The sequence below is a fragment of the Hemitrygon akajei genome, chromosome 1, assembly GCF_048418815.1.
Source record: "Hemitrygon akajei chromosome 1, sHemAka1.3, whole genome shotgun sequence".
In the NCBI taxonomy this organism is placed as follows: domain Eukaryota; kingdom Metazoa; phylum Chordata; class Chondrichthyes; order Myliobatiformes; family Dasyatidae; genus Hemitrygon; species Hemitrygon akajei.
This window is the reverse complement of record NC_133124.1, coordinates 140,389,082-140,411,232: the sequence shown is the minus strand read 5'-3', so window position 1 is coordinate 140,411,232 and position 22,151 is coordinate 140,389,082. Positions and strand designations below refer to the sequence as shown.

The 22,151-nt window shown below is 40.6% G+C and overlaps 1 protein-coding gene across 1 annotated transcript in view; it reads left to right on the top strand.

Moving 5' to 3' along the window:
* pde1ca (phosphodiesterase 1C, calmodulin-dependent a) overlaps positions 1-22,151 on the top strand; it is a 319,562-nt gene that overhangs the window by 157,251 nt on the left and 140,160 nt on the right. Inside the window, exons 5-7 of the mRNA XM_073052530.1 lie at positions 9,588-9,654; positions 12,605-12,721; positions 18,862-19,002. Of these exons, the coding sequence (XP_072908631.1) occupies positions 9,588-9,654; positions 12,605-12,721; positions 18,862-19,002 (325 nt within the window). The remainder of the gene's footprint in view (positions 1-9,587; positions 9,655-12,604; positions 12,722-18,861; positions 19,003-22,151) is intronic.

Here is a 22,151-nt window from a genome sequence, read left to right as displayed (position 1 = left end):
AAGGTGAATTAAAAACGTGTGAAGGTTTTCAACAGAAATAGCATCCAACGTATCAAAAGGACCTGTCCTGGGACCAGTACATCTGTGCCATCACAAAGAAGGCATGACAGCACTTCTACTTCCTCAGAAGTTTGCGTAGATTTGACATGTTGCCAAAAGCTTAGACAAATTTCTCTAGGTGCACAATGGAAGTGTCCTAACTGGTTGCATCATGACCTGGTATGAAAATATCGATGCCCAGAAGCAGACCATCGATAAAAACAGAATAAAACTATAGAAGATGGTAGTTACAGCCCGGTCTATCACAAGCAAAACCTTCCCCACCACCGAGAACATTTAGATGGAGAGCTGTCACAAGAAAGCAACGTTCATCATCAAAGACCCCCACCATTCAAGCAATGTTCTCTTCTGACTATTACCATTGAGGAGGAGATGTAAGGGCCTCAGATCCCAGACCCCAAGGTTCAGGAAGAGTAATTCCCTTACAACTATCAGGGTCCTGAACCAGTGTGGAGCACTTCACTCACCTAAATGCTGAACTGACTCTACAACCATAGACACGCTATGAAGAGTATCGGCCCGAAACGTCGTCACTACCTCCTCCCATAGATGCTGTCTGGCCTGCTGAGTTCTGCCAGCATTTTGTGTTTTTTGTTTTTTACACGTTTTCAAGAACTCTTTACAACTTGCGTTTTAAGTACTGTTGTTATTTTATTTTATTTGCACAGTTTGTCTTCTTTTGCATATTGATTGTTCATCACTGTTGTGACTGCGAACAAAGTCACAGGAGAGACACTGAAGCTAGTGATACAGAAATCTTTATTCAGCTCAAGTAGGCACCACTGAAGACACTCGGTAGATTAGATTACATATGCAGGACAATTCTATAGTTTTAATGCATTCAAAAGCTTCCTTTGAGTTACATACAATTTTCAAACACCTAGATCTCACACCAACACTCCAGACAAATTAAACTGATTGTTAATCACCCCTCTCTCTGGACTGCATTCATGCATATACGGACATCTCTGGTGAATGGAGTGTTTACTGGTTTGCAATCGACCCCAGCCTGTAGCTCTAGGAAGACCATTATTCTCAGCTGCATTTTAAACTCAATATGCAATTCACATTCAGATCTGAAGACTGGTTGCTGTTGAAATTATTATTTGCTATATATCATGACTCCAGAATATGCCTGACAGTCATTCTTTGTTTATGTATGGTTTTTCATGGAAGCTACTGTACTTCTTATTTTTTACCTGTAAATGCTTGCAAGAAAATGAATCTCAGGGTAGTATTTGGTAACATATACATACTTAGATAATACATTTACTTTAAACTTTGAATTTTGACAATGCAGGAACTCTGATAGTCCTACACCTCCAAAGTTTTGCTGAACAGAGTTTTACCAATAACTTGAGAGATACATAAAAGTTCCATTGCTCTTTTGATTCTTCTAATGGATTTCCATAGCCCCTTCAATTAATGAGAATCATTGAGAAGGTTGATGAGGGAAATGTAACTTAGGCGATATATAGAACTTCTAAAAACATTTGAAAAGTTATAAAACTTTTCATCAAGATTGGTCATGCAATAAAACAGAGAATATAGCAACTGAAAACAGTCTGGTAATGCGCATAGCAGACATAAGAGACTGCAACTTCTGGAAATCAAGAACAAGGTACAAAGGAGCTGAAGGAACTCAGTGGGTTAGGCAACATGGATGCAGGAAAATGGACAGTCAATGCTTTCAGTCAGGATCCTTTATCAGGATTGGAAAGAAAGAAAGAGGAGAGACTTCTAAAAAAAGAGGCAGGAGAGTTTAGTGGAAAGTAGAATAAAAGGGTGGAGGGAAGTCGTGTGTATGATGGGCAGATTGAGAGGGTGGGGGAGGAAATCAGTGTAACTGGAAACAAATGGGGTAGAGGGGAGTGGTTACTGTAAGTAAGAGAAATCTATGTTCATGTTGTCAGGTTGGAGACTACCAAGACAGTTACCTCATATACCACCTTGGTAGTATCCAAGCTGACAGAATGTGCATCGATTTCTGTAACTTCCAGTAATCACTCCTTGCTGTTCCTTTTATTGTGGCTTTATCCCACAGGTTCCTATTGCCCCTTGTCATTCCATCATCCACTCTTTAAATCTGCCAATTGCACACACATTCTTGCCACTGATTCCCCTCCCCACCCCCTTCCTTCATTCCATTTTTATTGTCCTCTACCATAAAATTCCACCTTCTTTAGTCCTTTGTCACTTTCACCTATCATCTCCCAGTTTCCCACACCATTGTCAATCTCCTCGTTCCTCACCTACCTTGGATTTATTAATTGAGATACAGCACAGTGTCGGCCCTTCTGGCCAATGGGGCTGCACTGCCCCCAAGCCCTAATTTAACCCTAGCCTAATTACAGGACAATTTACAATGTCCAATTAACCTACCAACCAGTACGTCTTTGGACTGTGGGAGGAAACTGCAGCACCCAGAGGAAACCCATGAGGCCAAGGGGAGAATGTCCACACTCCTTACAGACAGTGCTGGGAATTGAACCCATTTTGCTGGTATTGGAAAGTGTTGTGCTAATCACTATGCTACCATAGATCCACAAACCACCCACCAGCTCTGGCTACCCTCACCTCCTTATACTGGATATTTCTCTTCTTTCTTTCCAGTCTCGATGAAGGGACTTGACATTGAAACACTGACTCTCCATTTCCCTCCATATGTATTGCCTGACCCACTTTGGTCCTCCAGTGTTTGGTACAGTGCTGATACTGAGAGAATTTTTTTTCTTTAAACTGGAGCAAAATGATTATTGGAGTTACCCCATAGTTCTTACAGAATTACTGCTTTTCTTAATGATTTGGTCTTGATTGCGAAGGACTTAAATTGGATAATGTACACCTTGGATGCTTATTGAATTGTGAGGAGTATAATTAGAGATGGAAGAGAGATGGTGGAATAGGTGATTGCATGGCAGATGAAATGTAATGCTGCGAAATACAGTGAGTTATTTTTTGAAGGGAGTCATAACAACAGCAGAAAAACCATCCCTTCAGCCCAACTGGTCTATGTCAACATCTGTAGTCATTCCAGTTGCCCACGTTCAGCCCATGATCCACAAAACCCTTCACCTCCATGTCATTTGCCAAATGTCAAAAGAGTTGCAGTTGTACTCACTTCAACCACTTCCTTTTGCAATTCACTGCAGCTACTCGAAATTACCTCTCAAGACTCTTTTCAATCTCACAACTCTTACCTTGTATCTATGCCTTCTGCTTATGGATTTTGCCACCCAGTGGAAAAGATTGTGACTGTCTGCCTTATACACACCCCTAATGATTTTATAAACTTTTGTAGGATCACCTCTAATTCTTCTGTGTGCCAAGGAATAAAAACCCAGCTTGGCCAACCTCTCCCTTTAACTCAGGCTGCATGCTTGTGAATCTCTTCTGCACCCTCTCCAGTTTGCCAATGTCTTTTCTGTAATGGGCTGACCAAAACTGTACCCGGTACTCCAAGTGCAGTCTCACTAATGACTTATATAACTGCAACATAATATCACTACTTCAGTTCTCAATACCATGACTGATGAAGGGCAGTATACTAAATGCTTTTTTCACCACCATGTCACCTTGTCAACTCCCAGGTCTCAGTTCAATAGCACTCGGCAGTGCCCTGCCATTCATTGTATAGGTCCTACCCTGGATGACTGTCCAAAATGCATCGCTTCACACTTATCTAAGTTGAAATCCAATTGCCATTCCTGAGCCTATTTCCCTAACTAATCAAGCTGTCTTTGTAATTAATTTTAACATGCTTCACTATCAGTAAGATCCTCTACTTCATGACCGCTAGCAGACTTGCGAAATATACCATGTACATTCATATACAAATCACTTACATAAATAACAAATAACATGGATCCCCACACTGACTCCTGGAACATTCCATCACTCACACGTCTGTCGTTGGAGAATTGATCTTCAAACATCACCCTCTTCCTCTACCATCAAGCAATTCTGAATTCACTCTGCCAGCTGCCCCAGAGTTCCATGAAATCTAAACTTTTAGATAACCTGCCATCCGAGGCATTGTCAAAGGCCAAACTGACAACATGCACAGCTCTACCTTCATCTATCCCCTTACTTAGCTCTTTGAAAATATTCTCCAAAAGGCTCACCCGACATGACTTTCCACTCACAACCTACAATGACTGTTCCAGATCAGGCCTTGACTATCCAAAAGATGGTAGACGTGCCCCTCAAAATTTCCTCCAGTAACTTCACAGCAAGTAAAGTCAGGCTCACCAGTCTGTATACCCCGGCCTGTCCTTGCTACACTTCTTGAGCAATGGAGCAGTATCAGCATACGCTAGTCTTCTGTCGCATCACTAATGATGAGGCAAATGTCTCTACAAAGGCCTCTGCGATTTCTTCTCTGGCCTTCCATAACGTCCGGGGGTTTGGGTCAAACCCTAAGGATTTGCCCACCTTCAAGGCTGCAGTTATGTTCTTCCATGTAAAATGCATATGTTCCAAGACCTACTTATTACCCCCATTTCTTTGGCATCCTTGATATTCTCTTTAGTAATCAGTAAGGAGAAATAGACATTAAAAATCTTGGTTATCAAATGATTAGAGGAGTTTCTACCCATACTGATACGTAATGATCAGACAGGTTTTATACGACAACGCCAAACACAAGATAATATATGAAGGACACTGATGCACCATCAATAACTCACGCCGAGACTTAGGAAGTGAGATATCGGCTTTTATTGACTGAAGAACAACACTACATCCTGGGGAAAATGAGGGAGAGCAGCAGGCCACAGTCGCCTTTATACAGGGGTCTGTGGGAGGAGCCACAGGGGTAGTCAGCAGGGTCTTGGGAGGAGCCACAGGAGCAGTCAGACAGGTATATCTAGTTCACCACAGACACTTCACATTATGGATCATATACAAAAAAATAAGATCGAAGCAATAGTGATAAGCGTGAAAGCTGAAGAGGCATTTGATTCGGTTAATTGGAATTTTCTTTACAGAGTTTTACATAGATTTGGTTTCCAAGACACAATTATTAAAACTATACAGACACTATATGACAATCCTACTGCTAGGATTAAAATCAATGGATATTTATAAAATAGTCTTACCCTAGAAAGGGACATGAGACAGGGTTGTGCATGGTCACCGCTACTCCTCGCGTTATATCTGGAACCATTAGCTCAATACATCAGACACAATGAAGATATCAGGGGAATTACTACTAAAGGGACAGAGCATAAATTGGCTTGTTATGTGGATGACATTTTGATCTATCTAGGGCAACCAACATACTCTTTACCTAAATTGATGCAATCCTTTGAACAATATGGTCAATTATCAGGATACAAGATAAACATAGATAAAACCCAATTACTTTCATATTACTATAGCCCACCGAGAGAAATTGAAAGTAGATATCCCTGGGCATGGCAAACAGAGTCTTCCAAATATTTGGGCATCATTATGCCAAAAGATTTGGCAAAATTATCAGAATGCAATTATTAGCCTTTATATAAAAAATTAAGGAAGATATGGCAAGGTGGTACCTGATTCCTTTTTTTTAGTATCAGTTCAAGGATTGAGTCTATTAAAATGAATATACTGCCCAGACTGTTCTATCTCTTTCAGACCCTACCAGTAGAGATTAATCAAAATCAATTCAATGAATGGAACAAGATGTTATCAAGGTATATTTGGCAAGGTAAAAGGCCTAGAGTTCATCTCAAAACTTTGCAATTAGCAAAGGAAAAGGGGGGATGGGGCCTACCTTCTCTTAGAGATTATTATTTTGCAGCACAGTTGAGAGCTGTGATATGTTGGTGCAACCCATCATATGACGCTCAATGGAAAAACTTTGAGGAGCGGATACTTCCCATCCCCATACAAGCAATTTTGGCCTGCAAAGGTACATAAATACTATTGATAACCCATGGGTGAAATTGACTCTTAAAATATGGAAAACTACTATAAAAGAATATAATCTAGAAGGAGATATTGCAATTCTTAAATGGTGTGCATATGACTCGGATTTTACGCCGAATAAACTGGATGCTAGATTTAAGGACTGGACAGCTAAAAGAATAACAGTTCTTTGCAACATAATGAAAGAAGGAACACTGTTCAGTTTTGAAATGCTTGAAGAGAAACACTTATTAGAAAAACAAGATTTTTATCAGTATTTACAGATGCGACAATATGTTAATAGGACGCTTAAAAATGTAACAAAGGCAAGTACATGCTTGATAGAGCTATTTAGAAAAGCATATAATTCAGATAATGGTAGTAGAATCATTTCAAGCATGTATAAGGGTTTGTCAAATCTTAAAACACATTCAACTTCATACATGAAAACAAAATGGGAGAAGGAAGGATAATTATATCTGAGGAAGAATGGACAATAATATGGAGATATCAATGGAAATGTACCAATTCACAGAAATGGAGGGAGTTTGGATGGAAAGACTTGATAAAATATTTCATTACACCCTCTCAGAAATCCCATTATGATAGTAACCTCCCTGTTTGCTGGAGAAATTGTAGAAATCAAAATGCAAATCATTATCATATTTTTTGGGACTGCCCTGTTATCAAAGACTATTGGAGAGGGATACACAATGCCCTGCAAGACATCTTTAGATGTGAAATACCCTTGGAGAGTAAGACCATATATTTTGGGTATATACCTCAAGAATGGTTGAAAAGAGATAAATATTTAATGAATATACTGTTGGTGCTGGTAAAAATCTGTTACTAGGAAATGGTTATCACCGGAGAGCCCAACTTTAAATACATGGATGGAAATTACAATGGACATTTACAAAATGGAGAAGATAACAGCATCTGTTAATCATAAGCTGAAACAATTTGATTCATACTGGGAAAAATGGTTTAACTACATAATGCCTCATAGGCCTGATTTTATTCTCACAAATCAATGAATATGTTGTAAAAAAAGATCACTCCCTACTTGTACATAGTTTTCGATTGTTATTTCCCTCCTCTCCTTTCTATGAGTGTATACCTCAGATAATTATCATGTGGAGATTTGTGACAAATATGATTATATGAGATATATATATATATGTACAGTATCTGAAATACATCTTATGGAAATGTTTGTTTGATGATAAATTTCAATAAAAAATAAATTACAAAAAAAATCTTGGTTATTTCCTGAAGCTGCACACATGGACACCTTGATGGTCTTTAGGAGGACCTTGTCTCTCCCTGGTCACAATTTTACTATTAATATAATGAAAAATCCACTTGGAATTATTTTTAACCCTGCCTGCTAAATCCATCTCAGAACCTCTTTATGCCATTCTAACTTCCTTCTTTAGCCTGCTCTTCGCCTACTGTAGCTGCCTGAAAGCATCAGGCAGGATTCACTCAGCTTGGTGTGTCTGCCATTCATCCTACCAGGAATATACTGCGCTTGGATTCTTGTTATGACCCTTTTACAATTATCCTGTTTATTACCTATTCCTTTGCTTTCATAGAGAGTCACATAGTTGCCCCTAGCTCAATCCTGCCTAATACCCTCAGAGCTTGTCTTGGTCTATTTTTTCCATGACTATTTTAAAACTAATGGAATTGTGATTACTGGACCAGTAGTGCTCTCTGAATGCTACTTCATTTACTTGGCTCACCTCATTCCCTAAGAGGAGGCCAGTATTGCTCCTTCTTGAGCAGACTCCTGTGTATATTCTGTGAGGAAGCTGTCTTGGATGTACCACACAAATGTTGTCCTTTCCAGGACCTTTGCACTCTAGTTGGCCAAATCAGTACTGGGATAATGGATAGCACAGTAGCATAGTGGCTAGCACAATGCTTTAGAGCAGCAGAGGCTTGGGTTCAATTCTGTAAGGAGTTTGTACACATGGATTTCCTCCAGGTGCTCTGGTTTCCTCCCACATTCCAAAGATGTACAGGTTCGTAGCTTGCCCAACGCAATCCTCACTGATTTGATTTGAGGCAAAACAGCACATTTCACTGTATGTTTTGATGTACTGTACATGTGACAAATAAAGCTAATCTAATCTTTAAAGTGGAATAAAATGTCGCAGATGGATTTTTAATGTGGGAAATGTGAGAATAGAAGGGAAGGATAGAAGAACATTTAATGGTAGTGTAGCAGTTAACATGACTTTATTACAGCTTGGCATGTCAGAGTTCAGAGTTCAATTCCAGTGTCCTCTGTAAGAAGTTTGTATGTCCTTTGTGTGAGAGTGTGTGTGTTTCCTTCAGGTGCTCTACTTCCTTCCTACAGTCAAAAGACGTACCAATTAGTAGGTTAGTTGGTCATTGTAGATTGCCCTGTGATTAGGCTAGGGCTAAATTGGTAAGTGGCTGGGTGACGCAGCTCATTGGGCTAGAAAGGCCTGTTCCACACAGAATGTCTAAATAAATAAATAGTTTAAAAAATCAAATGTGGATTACTGCAAAAGATCTTGGGATGTTCAATTTTGAAATATGGAAATTAAACACTTAGGTTCAGTTGGCAAATGGGATGCTGTTCCTGACTGGAGTACAAAGTAAGGAATATTTGCTGAGACTTTGCAGGACTCTGGTGGTATTTTATTTGGAATACTATAATTAGTTTTGATCTCTGAACCAAAATACTTGTCTTAGAGTTGTTAGGACGTATTCTGCAGTTAGGCTATATATCAAATATTAACTTCACCAGCAACCAATATTCAGACTTGAACATGGATCATAGATTGAATTGAAAAAGCAGCCTTGAACAGTAGTTTTCTTGGAACTGTGGACTGGAATTGACTGCAAACCAGACAGTGCTGATTAACATTGATTTTGGGTGTCTGGAGTGTGGGTGCGAAGAAGGAGGTGTGTAAAAGCTATGCGTAATTCAAGGAAGCATTGTAGATACATTGTAACTATAGGGTTGTCCTGCTCTTACCTTTGATCTTTAGCATATAAAAAATATCATGCAATATTGGTTGGGCCAGGCCTCTTCCAACAGGAGCGTCTCAATATGATGCCTGCTGCTCGTTTTTATTGAATAAAACACTTCTACTTTATATCTGCTAGCTTCAGTGTCTCTCCAGTGACTTTGTTCATGCTATACCAGGTGTCAGTGTGGTCTAGATTCACCACGTTTGTTCTTATAAGAGAGGGTTGAGCTATGAATAGCAATTGAAGAAGCTTGGCTGTAGTAACTGGAATTTGGGAGAGTGAGAAGTGTTCTTAATGAAGTGTGTAAGATTCCAATAAATCTGATGGAAGGTCCTGGATCTGGAACATGGCTTATTGCACTTTCCACCGAAGCTGCCTGACCTGCTGAGCTTTTCCTATTGTTTTCTATTTCTCTTTCAGGTTTATTCCACATGCAGCTATTACTGATTTTCATCTGAGATTCTAAGTGAGTTTGACAAAGTAGATGCTGAGGGACTGTTTCTGTTAGCTGGGAATTTAACACTAGCAGAGCCTTTGACTGTGTCCATTAGTTTTCACTCACCAATGTTGTTATTGCAGATGTATCATTACAACACTAACTTTGCATTTTCTAAACTGAACAGAATGTACCGACGTACTTCAAATATGGTTGGACTAAGCTACCCTCCTTCAGTCATCGATGTCTTAAAGGTACTTTTTTGAGTCTTGATTAAATTTTTGCTCTCCAGTAATCACCTACTTTCATGAAACAATTTTACAACTTTCTCATCTACTTGTGAGACATTGAGGGTAGACTACTGATTTGGAAACAGATGTTCATTTACTATTTGCAACCCTTCATCTCTCCTTAATTAATTTTAATAACTGGAAAGTTGTAATGGATGCAAGAATGGTGTACTATTGCTCAAATATGTTTACTTAATTTTCTTGAGCAATACACAAAAAATGCTGGATAAACTCAAGTAGATCAAGCAGCATTTATGGAGAGAAATAAATGGTTGATGGTTGACCCTTCATCATGACTGGAAAGAAAGGGGACAGTTTACAATGACCAATCCTACTAATTGGAACGTATCCACCTGGTTTCACCTATCACTTTCTAACTTATACTCCTCCCACGCCCTCCATCTTCTTATTCTGACATCTTCCCACTTCCTTTCCAGTCCTGGCCAGATGAGTTCCTTCAGCATTTTGTGTCTGTTGCTCTGGATTTCCAGTATCTGCAGAATCTCTTGTGTTTAGCTTCTTTTCAGCTGAATGAAGACAAGATCTAAAAGGGGAAAAATCTCTTGTGTTTGTAATTTTTAAGATTGTGCCTCGTGTTGATTTTTTAATTATCTGTTGTAGTGTATAATTTTTGCCAAAAGATCTGCTACAGGCAGCAGTTTTAGCAACCTGTTTTCTTTTTGTTGGTCAATAGAAAATCTTCAAATGGGAAGCATGTTATTCAGGGCAGGAATAATTTTAATTTTGTTTTCAGTTGCTATTCTGAATCTGACCCTATCTCTGTCCCCATGCAATTCAGCTCATCTACTCTATAAAGCAGATATAGAGGCAGTAGGGTTGGTAAGTGGTTAGCACAATACTGTACAGTACCAGTGACCTGCTGCTGCTGCCTGTGAGGAGTTTGTACATTCTCCAGTGACCCTGTGGGTTTCCTCCCACAGTTCAAAGGAGTACCAGTTGATAGGTCAATTATCCTGTGATTAGGCTAGGATTAAATGGGGGGAGGGGGGTGGGATTGTTGGGCAGCATGGGGTTTAAAGGGCCGGAAGAGCCTATTCCATGTTGTATCTCAATAAGTTAAAAAAATTAGAGATTCTCTTTATCCTCGACTGTTGGTGGAATTGATTTTCCAGTCTAGTCTTTGTCGTATGCAGGGTCTGATGAAGGGTCTTAGCCCGAAGCGTTGTCTGTTTACTCTTTTCCGTAGATGCTGCCTGGCCTGCTCAGATCCTTCAGCATTTTGTATTTACCTTGATTGTCAGCATCTGCAGATTTTCTCTTGTTTCTCAAATGCAGGGCATTTCCTTTTTGAATCACTTCTTAAGCTACCTACAAAATTTGCAACATCTAATCAAACTTGGCTGGAATTGAAGATTGAAGGTCTGGAGGCACCCTGTCCTGGGGTTGGAGCCCTGTCTCTGTGTGAATGGGTGGGAGGGAGGAATGGAGCTTGTTTTCCTGTTGCTATTTTTGATTTGTTGCCGTTGTTGCTTGTGTTGTTCTGCTGAACACTGAGGGCTTGCTATGTAGGTGCCAGACTGTCTGGCAACACTTACGGGCTATCCCCAGCACATCCTTAGGTTGTGTTTGTTGTTAATGCAAATGACACATCTCACTCTACGTTTCAATGTACATGCGGTAAATAAACTAATCTGAATCTGAGCCAATCTTCACTGCATGTGGTTTACTGTTAGCCATTCAACATTTCCAGCTGTCTTTAGCCTTAATAATAAACATGAGAGATTCTGCAGATGCTGGAAATTCAAAGCAAAACACACATGAAATACTGGAGGAACTCAGCAGGTCAGGGAGCATCTATGGACAGTCGAAGTTTCAGGCTGAGACCCTTCTTCAGGACTGACCGTCGATGTTTTGGACTGAGACCCTTCTTCGGGAGTGCTGAAGAAGAGGATAGGAGAGTGGACCATAGGAGAAAAGAAAGGAGGAGGGGGAGGGGACCCAGAGGGAAGTGATAGGCAGGTGAGAAGAGGTAAGAGGCCAGAGTGGGAATAGAAGAAGAGGAGAGAGGGAGGGACAAATTATTTTACTGGAAGAAGAAATCGATAATCATGCCTTTTGATTGGAGACTACCCAGATGGAATACAAGATGTTGCTCCTTCATTCTGAGGGTAGCCCTTTTCCAGTCCTGAAGAAGGGTCTTGGCCCAAAATGTTGACTGTCTACTCATTTCCATGTATACTTCCTGATCTCCAGCATTTTGTGTGTGTTGCTTCAGACAGCCTTGCTGCTTTGCAAGCCTCTATGCACTTTCCTTTCCCATGCAGCAGCCATTTGCTCCTGGTCTCCCCGAATGCACAGAGAGAACTCAATATAAATTTCTGGTCACTTCACTGCAAGAACAGTGCGGTAATATCGATCTCTAGATACTTACCGTATATCTATAAGTAAATGTAGATATTTACAAGGATGGTGCAGGGCTGGAGATTTTTAGTAATGATACCAAATTATCTAGGATGCTGATGCTCTCTTTAAGATAAATGATGAGGAAAGATTTAGTTGAAGTGTAAAATCATAAAATGTTTGGGTATTGTGAATAAGAAGGTCCTATTGCCATTGACTAAAAAGGGCACGTTTAAGATAGTTCCTAGAGGGAATATGAGGGATTTAAAAAATTCCATATGTAGTAAAGGTCCAGAAATTGGTGCCTGAAAAGGTAAAACCATGGACTTCAAGGCTTCAGACCTGTGATCTGTGGGATGAGATGGTGGATCCCTTCCTCGATATGAAGAGGGAAATGTTGCATCCTGTGCCATTAGTATCTGGTTCCATGATTTTATGTTCCATGTTCCTTTGCCCTTGTGGGCGAACCAATAGAAATCCCAGTGGTATTGCACAAAACAGTGATAAAGTTAATCAGTCATGATGAAGCGGTCTCCTTTACTCTGTTTTTCAGAATATTGATAAATGGACCTTCAACGTATTTGCACTGAATGAGGCCTGTGGAGAACACACACTTAGATTCGTTGTTTATGAACTTTTCACCAGATATGATCTCATTAGTCGCTTCAAGGTGAGTAGAAATGTTTTGGCCTGCTTAAATGTACAATCATTTTGTTTACATATTGCAGTGCAAAATGTAGAAAAATGCAACCCATTTGTTACAGAATGCAAAAAAAGTACTTTGAAATTTCTTTGGAAAATAAAGATCTTCAAATCTACCTGCTCTTTAAATACCTTAAGTGATCAATTCTCCACAAGTCTTTGGTTTAGAAATTTGAAATTCCTGAGTTTCACCACTCTGCATGGGATGGGACCACCCATCATCTAAAGAGCTCAGTCTCACAGCACCAGTGGCCTGGGTTCAATCCTGATCTTATGGTGTTGTTTGCATATTCTCCCTTGACTCGTGGTTTTCCTCTGGGTGCTCTGATTTCCTCGCATGTTCCAAAGAATGAGGGGGGAATCTCATTGAAACCTATTGAATGTTGAAGGGCCTCGATAGAGTGAATGTGGAGAGGAGTTTTCATATGGTGGGGTCATGTAAGACCAGAGGACATAGCCTCAGAATAGAGGGACGTCCATTTGGAATGGACATGAGGAGGAATTTCTTTAGCCAGAGAGAGGTGAATCTGTGGAATTCGTTGCCACAGGTGGCTGTGGATGCCAAGTCATTGGGTATCTTTAAGGCAGAGGTTGATAGATTCTTGATTAGTCTTGGCATGAAGGGATACGGGGAAATAGCAGGAAATTGGGGCTGAGAGGGTAATGGATTAGCCATGCTGAAATGGTGGAACAGATTCAATGGGCCAAATGGCCTAATTCTGCTCTTATGTCATATGTCTGTGTCAATAGGTGGATTGGCTGTTGTAAATTGCCTGTGGTATATGGAATTGTGAAAAAATGGAGAGAATAAAATGAGATTAATGTGGGATTGGTATAAATGGATGGTTGATCATTGGCATGGACAGTGGGGTGTAGGACCTTCTTCCATGCTGTGTGATTCTGATCCTAGCAATACACATTTCTAGAGATAGCATAAGAGCATGAGGGGAGCAGGGAGATTGTTGCTATGGTAGCAGAACTGTTAGCGTAATGCTTTACAGCACCAGTGATCGGAATATTGGGGTTCAGTTCCCACTGCTGTCTGTAAGGAGTTTGTAGTTTCTCCCAGTGACTACATGGGTTTCCTCTCACACTCCAGTTTCTCCCCCCACCCCCCACATTCCAAAGACATATGGATAAGGATTACTAACTTGTGGGCCTGCTATGCCTGTGCTGGAAGCATGGTGATACTTGTGGGCTGCTCTTAGCACATGCTTGGACCGTGTTGGTTGTTGACGCAAATGGCACGTTTCACTGGATGTTGTGATGTTTCTCTCTACATGTGACAAATAAAGTTAACTTTACCACTCACTTTTGGGTTGATGGAACCAAGGCCAGTGACATTTAAATGCTGGAGAGAGCAAAAGAAAATAGTTCTGATTTGTCAAAAATTGATCTGGAGAAAGTCTCTGATTGTCCATGTGATGATATCAGATAGAGAATTGTCTGTAAGTGCTAAGCTCTTTGAGCTGCAGGTTGTTAAAAAGCAACAAGTACCTGGCAAAAACAGCTGATGAAGGGATCATGATGGAAGCCGCTGTGTAACATTACAAATGATGTTCATAATGCCTGGACAATAGTTTTTGTAGATATCATACTGGAAGCTACGCCATTACTTCATTACTTGGAATATGTTTTGGCTGTTACTTGTGCAATATAAGGTTTTTATAAAATATAAGTCCCATTATAAAATGGCACATGCATTATTAAATCATAGATCACCTCCATTTTTAGTTTCAATCAAAGCCTATAATCTTCACAACAGTTTTATGGAAATTTTAATGACAAACATTCCTTGCTACTCCAGCAAAATACAAAGAAATCTCTCTACTTTTTCAGGGCATTCCTTATTGAGCAAAAGATGATGTTGAAAGATTTTCTAATAATTTTAAGAACCATGGAAATGGGATGCTTTCATGAGAAGCATAATTCATCTCTATGGGGAGATCTATGGTAAATGAATGAATTGCAATATGGTTCTCATCACTATAGTCATCGAACGATACAGCACGGACATAGGCCATTCAGTCCAATGGCTGTTTCCCAACCATAATGCCCATGAAGCTAGTCTCAGTTTTCTGTGTTTGCACTATGTCCCTTGAAGACCCACACCTCCATGTACCTATCCGATGCTTCTTAAATGATACTATTGATACTACTGTACCTGCCTCAATAACTTCCTCAGACTGCTCATTCCATATACTCACCACCCTCAGCAGGGCAATGTTGCCTCTCTTGTCCTAGCAACTTACTCATAGATCTTTTCTGCCTTCTTTCCATTTTAACCATGCCTTTCCTATAACAGGGTGACCAAAACTGTACACACTACTCTCAAGTGTGGCCTCACCAACCATTTATCAACTGCAACATAATGTCCCAATTCCTCTACAGTGCTCTGACTGATGAGGGCCAGCATGCTAAAGACATTTTTCACCACCCTGATTACAAGTGATACTGCTTTTAATGAACAGTGCACTCACACTCCGATGTCTCTCTGTTCCATTACACTCCCTAGTATACACTCCTTAGTATAAGTCCTATATTGATTCAGATTTCCAAAATGCACCATCTCACACTTATCTGTATTGAAATCTATTTGGCACCCCTTAATCTACTTTGCTAACTGATCGAGATTAAGTAATCTACAGTAACCTTCTTCACTGTCAACCTCAGTTCCTAATTTCATGTCATCCAAAAGTTCACTGAACAAGTCTTGTACATTTGCACCCAACTCATTTGTACAAATAACAAACAGCAAGGGTCAACATGCCAACCCCTGCAGCGTTTCACTAGTCACTGGCCTCCATTCTGAGCAACAACCTTCAACCACCACCCTCCTTTTCCTGCCTCTGAATTCACCTAATAAGCTCTCCCTTGATTCCACATGATCTAACCTTCCAGACCAACCTCTCAAGGGCCTTGCTAAATTACAAATAAATGACTACACTGCCCTACCCTTTTATACCTGTTTGGTTACCTCATCAAAAAATTCTGAAAGTTTTGTCAGGCACAACACTCCATGCACAAAACCATGATGATTCCTCCTGATCAGATTCTGTCTATCCAAAATACTAGCAAGTCCTGTCCCTCAGGATTTCCTTCAGTAACTTCCCTGCTACTGATTAGAGGCCGATCAGCCTGTAGTTCTCGCTTGTCCTTGTTACCTTTCCAAAACAATGGAATAACATTAGCCACCTTCCAGTCTTTGGGAATTTTACTATGAATCAAATATCTCTGCAGGGGCCTCCCACAAAGTCCAACAACGTAATCATCAGGGCCTATGGATTTAATATGCCTCAGGACTACAAATACCTCCTCTCTGCTAATATGAATGTATTCCACACCATCTCCACTTGTTTCCTTACCTCTTGAGCACCCCAATTTTCTCTTCAATAAGCACCAAGGAGAAATAGTCATTAAAAATCCCACCCATCTCCTGCTGAACTCTCTCCCTGGGGAGTCCTTTTCTCTTAATCTGGCTGTGGAGAGCATTCTGACAGGCTGCATCACAGTCTGGTATGGAGGGGCTGCCACACATGACTGAAAGAAGCTGCAGAAGGTTGTAAATCTGTTCAGCTCCATCTTGGGTACTAGCCTACAAAGTACCCAGGACATCATCAGGGAGTGGTGTCTCAGAAAGGCTGCGTCCATTATTAAGAACCTCCAGCACCCAGGGCATGCCCTTTTGTCACTGTTACCGTCAGGTAGGAGATACAGAAGCCTGAAGACACACACTCAGCGATTCAGGAACAGCTTCTTTCCCTCTGCCATCCAATTCCTAAATGGACATTGAAGCTTTGGACACTACCTCACTTTTTTTTAACATACAGTATTTCTGTTTTTGCACATTTTAAAAAATCTGTTCAATATATGTAATTGATTTACTTGTTTATTATTATGCTTTATTTATTATTATTTTTTCTCTCTGCTAGATTATGTACTGCATTGAACTGCTGCTGCTAAGTTAACAAGTTTCATGTCACATGCCGGTGATAATAAACCTGATTCTGATTCTGTGGAATCTCTTTGTATTTTCCTAATCTGACCTGCCTTGTAATGGTTTCCTTCATTCAAGTTCAAGTTTAATTGTCATTGAATCATTCATGAATGCCCTTGAATACAGCCAATTGAAATAGCATTCCTCTAGGGTCAAGGTGCAAAACACAGTACCTACAGACATTCACTTATAACACATAAAAGGTAGCAGTAAATATACAGTCACACCAAAAAATATAATATAGTGCCAAGTCCCTGAGTGTCGTGTCCTGTAGATTGATTATGCCTGGATGCTGTTGGCAAGAACAAGTTTGCTGCAGTCTGCAGACAAACGCAATCCAGCTTGTCTTCCACCCAGTGAACACTTGGGGCAGCACTGATGGGAGTGGCTCAGCACAGACTCCAGCGAGCCCACCACATCCTTCCTCTCTCCCACACCACCTTCGGCGTCTCTGCCCCAGGTGCTGCAACAGGTGACCCTGTGGCTTGAGGCCTACTCTGCACTAAACCCAAGGCCACACAGCTCCCTCACCGTCGGTCTCACCAATGAAGCAGTGAATTGGGCTTGCAGTATTCCATATTATCAATGTTGAACAGGGTCTTGCAATCACAAGGAAAATGTGATCACATGCTCCACTTGTTAGACCGCACACTGACTCCAACACCTTCCTGGAGCTGGCAGCAACATGATCCACAGATATCTTTTGTGTCTCATGTTGTATAATGTGGGCAATCATAGTTTTTCCTTCACCGTGAATGTTCTTGGCAAATGTTTCTACAGGACTGGTTGGTCATTCCCTTCTTCTGGGCAGTGTCTTTACAAGATGGTTAATCCCAGCCATTACCAATACTCTTCAGAAAATGTCTGCCTGGTGTTAGTGGTTGCATAACCAGGACATGATCTGCACCAGCTGCTCAGACAATCATCCACCACCTGCTCCCATGGCTTCACATGACCCTGATTGGGATGGGGAGGCTAAGCAGGTGTTACACCTTACCCAAGGGTGACCCGCAGGCTAGTGTAGGAAAAGAGTGTCTTACACCTCCTTTGGTAGAGACATATCTCCACCCTGCCACCCAAACGTTATTTATATATGTTTATTAAAAATGTCACAAAGAAGATCTCCTTAGGTTTCAGCATTAGATTTGGAATGAGAAATGTTAAGAATTATACAACTAACAGGTTAGGCTACATTTGCTGTAAGAGAAATAGAGTTAACATTTCAGTTTGAAGACTTTCTGTCAGTTCTGACATAGGGACGCTGACTGAAACATTTCCTCTAGTTCTCTTTCCACTGATATGCTGGGTGTTTCCAGCCTTTTCTGGTTTTGTTTCTGATTTCCACTTTTATTATAAAAGGCCTCCTTAAGCCCATTGGTTATGTCCCCTTTCAATCAGTGGGAATGGGCTTGGGTCAGGTTATAATATCCTGTTAAGAGCAGCACAGGATTATACCTATAACTAGACTGTATGTAGATTAGTGATACTAACAGCTAACTTAGCATTATTGATCTGCTTTAGGACACAAATTTCTCATTCATCTTCATAATTTGCCATGGTGGACATGAAGATTAGGTCTTTAAGGTTTTTAGACCAAAGTCACAATTACTAAAGACTTCACAAATATCCTTTTATTTATTTATTGAGATACAGTGTGGAATAGGCCTTTCCAGCCCTTCAAGCTGTGCTGCCCAGCAGTCCCCAGATCTAATCCTAGTTAATTGTGAGACAATTTACAATGACCAACTAACCTGCCAACTGGTATGTCTTTGGACTGTGGGAGGAAACCAGAGCACCCGGAGGAACCCATGCGGCCTGGCTAGAATGTACAGACTCCTTACAAACAGCTTGTTAACTTTATTTGAACTGAATTCAAAAGCTAAGGAGAGGCAATTTTGTTTGGTTTATGTGTGCTTATATTTTCTCTTCTTTTATTAGTTTGAGCTTTTTTCCTTGCTTTACTCAACAGAGTTTTAGTAGAACATATGGGAGATTTTCCCAGCTTTATATAATCTGATCACTGCAAGCCAATAAAACAGACGGCATTTCAGCATTTTATATCAGTAAATTTTCTTTACAGTCTCTACATCTGATGTTTTATTTCATTTCAGATCCCTATTTCTTCCCTTGTGTCATTAATTGAAGCCCTGGAAGCTGGATATACAAAATACAAAAATCCCTATCACAATCTGCTACATGCCGCGGATGTTACCCAGACAGTCCATTCACTTCTGCTGAGAACTGGTGTTGTGGTAAGTACCGTCTGGGTATTCCCTCTGTAAAATTACAGTTCTGCAGCTAGTCTTCCAAAACCAAGGTACAAAGGCAACAGCTCCTTCCCCAGGCTGTGAATTCCAGTGAGCTTAACCGTTGATCCGGTTGTAATTGTCATGCCCCGATGTTGTGTTGCCTGAATGAGCTGCATGAGCTAAATGTTGTACATGTACGCATCAATCAGAAATCGTTCCGTTGTTACAGATTTATTCCTTTGGGCGCTTTCGTCAGTTCAGAGTGTCAGCAGCATTGAGCTGCAGAGGAACCTGACATAAATAGACAGGTACAAACTTTCCAATCCACACATACGTAGAAATGAGAGATTGATGAATTTAACCTCTATATTTTCACTTTAATCTTATGAAACTTGTATACAGAGATTTAAAAAATCTTACATTTCAAAAGCCATAAAGCATGGATACAGGCCCTTTGGCCCATCAAGCCCATGCCAACCATGGGCCCAATTTCCTGTGTTTGGTCCATATCCCTATAAGGCCTGTCCCTGCTTGTACCTATTCAAATGCTTCAACTACTTCACCTGGTAGTGAGTTTTATCTATTTATTTATTGAGAAATAGTGTGGGATAGGCCGTTCTAGCCCTTCAAGCCACAACGTTCAGCAATCCCCCAGTTTAATTCCAGCCTAATCATGGGATAATTTACAATGACAAATTAACCTATTAACTGGTATTGTTTTTTGGCTGTGGGAGGAAACTGGAGCACCCGGAGGAAACCCACACGATCACAGGGTGAACATACAAACTCCTTATAGGCAGTGGCGGGAATTGAACCCAGATTGCCTGCACTGTAAAACATTGTGCTAACCACTACACTACCATGTTATGACCCTCTCTCTTGCCCCTCGTGTTCCTTTTAAATTTTCCTCCTCTCACTCTAAACATATGCCTCTAGATTTGGACTCCACTACACTGCCGTAAAAGGAACAGCTACCATCCACCTTGTCTGTACCCCTCATGATTTTATAAATGCCTATGTCACCTCTCAGTCTCCTACACTCCAAGGAACAAAGACCTAGCCTCGCCAGCCACTCTCTATACTCAAGCCCACCAGTCCTGGCCACATCCTCCTAAATCTTTTCTGCATTCAGTACAGTTTAACCACATTTTTCCTGTAACAAGGGAACAAAACTGTACATTATTCTAAATGTGGCCTCACCAACAACATATACAACTGCAGCATAGTGTCCCGAATCCTGTAGTCAAAGACCTGACTGATGAAGGCCAGCATGCTAAGTGCCTTTTTCACTACCATGTCTACGTGTGATACTGCGCACGTGTGCACGGTTATGAATATGTTCCCATACGTGAAAGTTTTGTACTTGTGTATTTGGGTGCTTTCATAGGTGTGTGTTCATATTCACCCTTAGGTTGGAGGAGCAACACCTTATATTCTGTTTGCCTCCAACCTGATAGCATGAATATCAATTTTTACTTACAGTAAAATAATTCCCCCACCTCTTCTTGTATTCTCCACTCTTACCTCTTCTCACCTGCCTATCACCACCCCCCTGAGTCCCCTCCTCCTTTCCTTTCTCCTATGGTCCACTCCCCTCTCCTATCAGATTCCAACTAGCCTCCTTCTCCTCCCTCCATTGTGGCCCCTTGCTTCTCAGCCTGAACTGCCAACTGTTTATTTATTTCCATGGATGCTGCCTGACCTGCTGAAATCCTCCAGCATTTTGTGCATGTTGTTTTGGATTTCCATCATCTGCAGAATTTCTCGTGTTTATGTTCATATTTTCCTGTTGAATTTCTATAGGCTTCTTATAAACCCCAATTACGTATATACATAGGAGATGGGGTTGAGAAGGAAAATAAATCAGCCATGATTGAACGTGGAGCAGACTCAAGGGGCTGAATGGCTTAATTCTGCTCCTATGTCTTATGATTTAAAGAGGAATAGAAACAGGGATAGTAAGATGGCACACAGAGAGGAAACAAAACAGGATGTAGGAATGAGCAGTTTTGTTTTTCAGGATGGAGCCTTTAATGAGGAGCACAGGCATTAGTGCTGTTCACAGTCTACATCAGTGAGTCAGTTGGAAAGATCAAGTGCAATATATCCAAGTTGGTTAATACAAAACTAAATGGCGTTGCAGATGAATGGGCAAGGATGTATCAGATGAAATACTAAGTAAAACAAAAAGCTGTATCTGCAGATGCTGGAAATCCAAAGCAACACACACAAAGTGGCAGGTCAGGCAGTATCTATGGAAAAAATTGAACAGTCAATATTCCAGGCCTAGAGTATTTGTGTTCAGCTTCAAGCGGTCAATTATAAACACAAAATAATTCTGAGGCAACACCTGTCCTGATGAAGGGTCTCGGCCTGAAATGTCAGCTGTTCACTCTTTTCCATGGATGCTGCCTGGCCTGCTGAGTTCCTCCAGCATTTTGTGTGCATTGCTAATAAAAAATATTTACTTTGAGAGAAAAATAGGAAAATGGAATTTTTAAAAATAAAAATTGAAGGATACTGGTGTTGAGGAAGGACAGGGTGTTTTTGCTGATGAACTACCAAATATTAATAGGCAAGTTAAGTAAACAATTAAAAAGTTGGATGGCTTTCCTTTATTGCAGGAAGGGTTGAGTTCCAATTACATAGCGCCCTGGTGAAAATGCATATGGAAAATTTTGTACAGGTCAAAAAGAGGATAGACTTGTGGTTCACAGATTTTAGTGAAGGTTCACAAGCTGATTCATGGAATGATGGGTTCGTACTGTGAAGAATGATTAACCAAACTAGACTTCACTAGCCTAAAATGACTGGTGGCCTATTAAAGCACTTATGATTTTTAACAAGTTTGCCAGGATAAGTTGTTGACGATTTCTCTTGTCCAGAACCATGGGTCACAATTGGTGGATTCAAAGGCTCCACAGAAGTTAAGAATAAGGCATAAAATTTGCTGCTTACAATCATTTTATTAAGTGTTACAAGAACAAAGAAGATGAAGGGAGAAGCATGTTGAGAGACAAAGAGGGCAAAAGCAGACGAAGGTAAGGGAAAGGCCTTAAGGAAAAGACAGCAAAGAACGATGGTCTGGTTGTTGTTTACCAGACCACTGATAACATTAAATTCCATTGGTAACCAACCAGAAAGCCAGACTC